This window comes from Heterodontus francisci, unplaced genomic scaffold (assembly GCF_036365525.1).
Source record: "Heterodontus francisci isolate sHetFra1 unplaced genomic scaffold, sHetFra1.hap1 HAP1_SCAFFOLD_51_2, whole genome shotgun sequence".
Taxonomy (NCBI): domain Eukaryota; kingdom Metazoa; phylum Chordata; class Chondrichthyes; order Heterodontiformes; family Heterodontidae; genus Heterodontus; species Heterodontus francisci.
Genome location: NW_027141369.1, coordinates 7,246,827 through 7,252,826, shown reverse-complemented (window position 1 = coordinate 7,252,826; position 6,000 = coordinate 7,246,827). Strand labels below are relative to the sequence as shown.

General features: G+C 47.4%; 2 protein-coding genes across 2 annotated transcripts; one reads left to right on the top strand and one right to left on the bottom strand.

Annotated features, from left to right (window-relative positions):
- Positions 1-1,714: 1,714 nt before the first annotated feature.
- On the top strand, positions 1,715-2,086 carry LOC137362994 (histone H2B 1/2-like). The gene has a single exon (XM_068027112.1). The coding sequence runs from the start codon at positions 1,715-1,717 to the stop codon at positions 2,084-2,086; it is 372 nt and encodes a 123-aa protein (XP_067883213.1).
- An 884-nt stretch (positions 2,087-2,970) lies between these two features.
- On the bottom strand, positions 2,971-3,336 carry LOC137363016 (histone H2B-like; the record flags this gene model as incomplete). Its single annotated transcript, XM_068027136.1, has 1 exon — positions 2,971-3,336. A coding segment is annotated over exon 1 (366 nt), but the record flags the coding sequence as incomplete, so codon positions are not given.
- Positions 3,337-6,000: the final 2,664 nt, after the last annotated feature.

Below are 6,000 nucleotides of genomic sequence, written 5' to 3'. Positions count from 1 at the left end.
GAATGAATCCACACAGCACCGGAGACTTCTTTTCTTCTTCTTTGGCCTCCTTGTCTCGAGAGACAATGGGTAAGCGCCTGGAGCTTGTCAGTGGTTTGTGAAGCAGCACCTGGAGTGGCTATAAAGGCAAATTCTTGAGCGACAGACTCTTCCACAGGTGCTGCAGGTAAAATTGGTTGTCGGGGCTTTTACACAGTTGTCTCTTCCCTTGAGCCTCTGTCTTTTTTCCAGCCAACTGCTAAGTTTCTTCGACTCACCACACTTTAGCTGCGCATTTCTGGCTGTCCGCCAGCTCTGGCGATCACTGGCAACTGACTCCCACGACTTGTGATCAATGTCACAGGACTTCATGTCGTGTTTGCAAACGACTTTAAAGTGGAGACATGGACGGTCGGTGGTTCTGATACCAGTGACGAGGTTGTTGTACAATGTGTCCTTCGGGATCCTGCCATCTTTCATGCGGTTCACATGGCCAAGTCATCTCAAGCGCCGCTGGCTCCGTAGGCTGGAAAGGCTGGGGATGTTGACCGCCTCAAGGACTTCTGTGTTGGAGATATGGTCCTGCCACCTGATGCCAAGGATTCTCCAGAGGCAGCAAAGATGGAATGTATTGAGACGTCGCTCTTGGCTGACATACGTTGTCCAGGCCTCGCTGCCGAAGAGCAAAGTACTGAGGACACAGGCTTGATATACTTGGACTTTTGTGTTCCGTGTCAGTGTGCCATTTCCCCACACTTACTTGGCCAGTCTGGACATAGCAGTGTTCTCGCACCTACACTGTTTGGGATCTTCTTCTCCCTGCTGCTCTCACATGCGTTCAAGTCTTCAGAAGAAGGAATTTTACTCCAAGATCAGATGGCAGTTTGTTCAACCTTGCCCGTCTAAGAGCGAAGACCAAAGTACAGAAAGTCCACATCAGGGAACTCCTCTTTGCTGACGATGCTGCATTAACATCCCACACTGAAGAGTGTCTGCAGAGACTCATTGACAGCATTGCGGCTGCCTCCAACGAATTTGGCCGAACCATCGGCCTCAAGAAAACGAACATCATGGGACAGGACATTATAAATACTCCATCCATCAATATGGGCGAATACGCTCTGGAAGTGGTTCAAGAGTTCACCTATCCAGGCTCAACTATCACCAGTAACCTGTCTCCCGATGCAGAAGTCAACAAGCACATGGGAAAGGCTTCCACTGCTATGTCCAGACTGGCCAAGAGAGTGTGGGAAAATGGCACACTGGCACGGAACCAGAGACTGAGAGCTACCAAATTACATAACACACTCAAACACAGTAGCAGAGAGTAAAATAAACGGAATTAATTGCACACTCACATGCAATAGCAGAGACACAACGACACAGAATCAGTCAAAAAGTGTCCTCCCAACAACAGCCAGGACATTTCCAGGGAGATTTACACAGGGAGGGGCTGTTTTACTATCAACTGGGACTGGAGAGAGTCTTTGTGAAATATACTTCCTGATTGCAGTAAGGGTGTTTGTGATTGGTTGTAAATATTTATTCTGATTGGATGGCGGAAGACACCAATTAGGCAATTTCAATATAAAACCGTTTAGACATCACTCCCAATCACCCAAGCACAATCTTTACTTTCCCCCATCCCTCATTAGCATAGAGCTGTGGGATTGTCGATTTAATCCGCACTCGGAAGGGGTTTGGTTTATTTCTGTGTCTGCAATTGGATCTGAAGATGGTTGAGGAGAAGAAGAAAGCAGCTGCGAAGAAGGGCGCCAAGAAAACTGTGAGAAAACCGTCAGCAAAGGGCGGCAAGAAGCGGAGAAAGTCGAGGAAGGAGAGTTACTCCATCTACATAGTGATGAAGCAGGTTCACCCCGACACCGGCATCTCCTCCAAGGCCATGAGCATCATGAACTCGTTTGTGAACGATATTTTCGAGCGCATCGCGGGTGAGGCTTCCCGCCTGGCCCATTACAACAAGCGCAGCACCATCAGCTCCTGGGAGATCCAGACCGCCGTGCGCCTGCTGCTGCCCGGGGAGCTGGCCAAGCACGCCGTGTCGGAAGGGACAAAGGCGGTGACCAAGTACACCAGCTCCAAGTAAAACTGCACAATGGACTGAAAAACATTCCAAACACAACGGCTCTTTTAAGAGCCACCCACAATCTCTGAAAAAGCTCCATCATCTCTATGGTATCAATTTGTTTTTTTCATGAAGAGTCTGGAACTTTCCAATTGCCTTTGTGATCTCTGTTTTAACCCCATGGTTTCTGGGTGATTCACTTTCACTGTTGAGATCTTTGTGTCTCTACTTAATGCCGTGTAAATTAATTACTGATCACTGACCCCATGTTCGCTTTGATCTCGGACGCGCGTTCATTTTCGCTATTGTACTATTTCGTCAATCAGCTGACAGATCAGTTCTCAGTCACTTGTTTCCCTTGTTCAAGCTCGGCCTCAATAATTGATAAGTACATTTTCTAGAAACCCCGCTGTTGTAGGAAACCTCAGTCTCACATTTCAACTCCTGACAATAAAACACTTTCTCTCCGCTTTTGTCTCCCACAAATAGGTTAAATCTAGAATCAGTGATGCGGTATCTTGACAAAGATTGACCTGTAATGTGTCCGCTTCCAGAATGCTGTGAATGAGACTTTCTGCCGCCGCTTACAGACTGTTTCAAAAAGGACGGAGAATAGTCCGAGATCAAAGCGTACATGGGGTCAGTGATCAGTAATTAACTTACGCTGCATTATTAAGCAGAGACAGAAAGATCTGACGAAATCACCCAGAATCCCCAGAATCCATGGGGTTAAAAGAGATCAGAAAGGCAATTAGAAAGTTCCAGACTCTTCGTATAAAAAAACAAAACAAATCAAAACCAGAGAGATGATGTTGTAGCTTTTTCAGAGAGATTGTGGGTGGCTCTGAAAAGAGCCGTTGTGTTTGGGATGTTTTTCAGTCCATTGTGCAGTTTTACATGGAGCTGGTGTACTTGGTCACCGCCTTTGTCCCTTCCGACACGGCGTGCTTGGCCAGCTCCCCGGTCAGCAGCAGGCGCACGGCGGTCTGGATCTCCCGGGAGCTAATGGTGCTGCGCATGTTGTAATGGGCCAGGCGGGAAGCCTCACCTGCGATGCGCCCGAAAATATCGTTCACAAACGAGTTCATGATGCTCATGGCCTTGGAGGAGATGCCGGTGTCGGGGTGAACCTGCTTCATCACTTTGTAGATGTAGATGGAGTAACTCTCCTTCCTCGACTTTCTCCGCCTCTTACCGCCCTTTGCTGATGGTTTACTCACAGTTTTCTTGGTGCCCTTCTTCGCAGCTGCTTTCTTCTTCTCCTCAACCATCTTCAGTTTCAATTTCAGACACAGAAATAAACCAAACCCCTTCCGAGTGCGGATTAAATAGACAATCCCACAGCTCTATGCTAATAAGGGATGGGGGAAAGTAAAGATTGTGATTGGGTGATTGGGAGTGATGTCACAATGGGTTAATATTGTAATACTATAATTGGTGTCCTTCACCATCCAATCACATTCAAACTTTGCAGCCAATCACAAACATTCGTACTGCAATCAGGAAGTATGTTTCACAAAGACTCTCTCCAGCTCCAGTTTACATTGAAAGAGCCGCTCGCTGTGTCAAGCTCTCTGGAAATGTTCTGCATGTTGTTGAAAGGACGCTTATTGATGATTCTGTGTCGTTGCTATTGCATGTGAGTGTGCAATTAATTCCATTTCTTTTATTCTCTGCTCCTGTGCTTGATTGCGTTCTGTCATTCAGCAGTTCTCAGTCCCTGGTGCTGTATGGATTTATTCCGTATTTATTTATTTCGAGATATATTATAAATTGTCCCTAGTATAGGTAGGTGGTAGGGAAACACAGGGACAGGTGGGGATGCGGTAGGAATATGGGATTAGTGTAGGATTAGTATAAAATGGGTGGTTGATGGTCGGCACAGACTCGGTGGGCCGAAGGGCCTGTTTCAGTGCTGTATCTCAAAACAAAACTAAAACAAATAGCACTGAAACAGGCCCTTCGGCCCACCGAGTCTGTGCCAACCAACAATCACCCATTTATACCAACCCTGCAGGAATCCCAACCTACACTAGGGGCAATTTACAATGACCAATTTACCTATCAACCTGCAAGTCTTTGGCGCTGGGAGGAAGCCGGAGCACCCGGCGAAAACCCATGCGGTCACAGGGAGAACTTGCAAACTCCGCACAGGCAGTACCCAGAATCGAACCCGGGTCCCTGGAGCTGTGAGGTTGCAGTGCTAATCACCGCACCACTGTATCTTTCAGACTCTGGTCTTGTGTTTGAGTATGACATCCATTCTGTATCTGTCAGTCTCTGTTGCTGTGTTTGAGTGTGAGGAGTTGAGGCGGAGTGTTGCGGCGAGGAAGATGGAAAAGAGCGTTGGTGCGATGACACAGACTTAGTTGACCCCAGTTTGCATTGGGATTGGGTCAGTGGTAGGTCCGTTGGGAAGGATTTCAGCTTGCATGTCATCATGCAGTCGTTGGAGGTTGGTGACGAATTTTTCCGGCAGCCAAATTTGAGGAAGACGTTCCATAATCCCTCCTGGTTGGTAGAGTCGAAGGCCTTTGTAAGGTCAGAGAAGACCAGGTAGAAAGGTTGCTGCTGCTCCCTACATTTTCTTGGCATTGTCTTGCTGTGAAGATCATGTCCACTGTGTCTCTTGATGGATAGAATCCACATTGTGATTCCAGTGGGAGATCTTCAGCCACGAGGAGGAGACAGTTGAGAAGGACTCTTGTGATGACCTTCCCTGTAGTGAACAGCTGGGATACCCCTCTGTCATTACCACAGTCGGTCTTGTCACCATTTTTGGTGATGATCACAATGACAGCATCTCAGAGATCCCTGGCATGCTCTTGTCCTTCCAGCTGAGGGAAATGAGACCATGTATTTGTGTTACGTGTTCTTCTCTGTCGTATTTTAGATTTTCAGAGGGAATTCCATCTCTGCCGGTGGCCTTCATTTATTTTTTTACCTGTTAGATTGCCTTTTCAATTTCTGTTGGGCTGGGATTGTGCTGACGTCATGGTGGGTAACATGCTGTGGAATGTGGCACTTGCATCAAGGACTGAGATGCGATTGAGAAGATCTTCAAAGTGCTACTTCCAACGAGTGCTGACTGCCTCTCTGACCTTGATCAGTGTCACTCCATTCTTTACTCTCAGTAGGGTAGGTCCTTGGTAATTTGGGCCATAAATGGTCTTGATGGTGCTGAAGAATCCACACATGTCGTGGCTGTCAGCAAGTTGCTGTATTTCCTGCACTCTTTCAGCCCATCAGCTGTTCTTTAGTTTGTGTAAGCAGATCTACTCTACAGGACGAGTGGGAAACTATTGAAACTACATTGCCTGCAGTCCTGAAGCAAGGCCACTCCAACATCTGTCATCGGGCTGCAGTATGCTGACAATGCTTGCATATGCGCACACTCAGAGGCCAAGCTTCAAACCCTCATCGATGCATTCATGGAGGTGCATGAAAGAATTGGCTTGAAGCAAAACATCCGGAAAGCTAAGGTCCTCTGCCAGCCTGCTCCCCGACACTGCCCCCGACTATTAAGATCCACGGCGAATCACTGGACAATGTGGATCACTGCTCATACCTTGGGAACCTCCTGTCACCAAGGGCAGATATCGACAATGACACTCAGGATCGCTTCCAGAAGGCCATGTGGCCCATAAATCCTGCTCTGCCATTCAATAAGATCATGCCTGTTCTGATTTAGGCCTTAATTCCACTTTCCTGCCTGTGCCCATTGACCAATGACTCCCTTGTACATCAAAAAATCTGTCTATCACAGCCTTGAACATATTCAATGACCCAGCCTCCACAGTCCTCTGGAGAACAGAATTCCAAAGATGAGCAACCCTCTGACAGAAGAAATTCCTCCTCATCTCTTTCTTGAATGGGAGACCACTTATCTTGAAACTGTGGCCCATAATTCTACATTCCCCCACAAGGAGAAACAT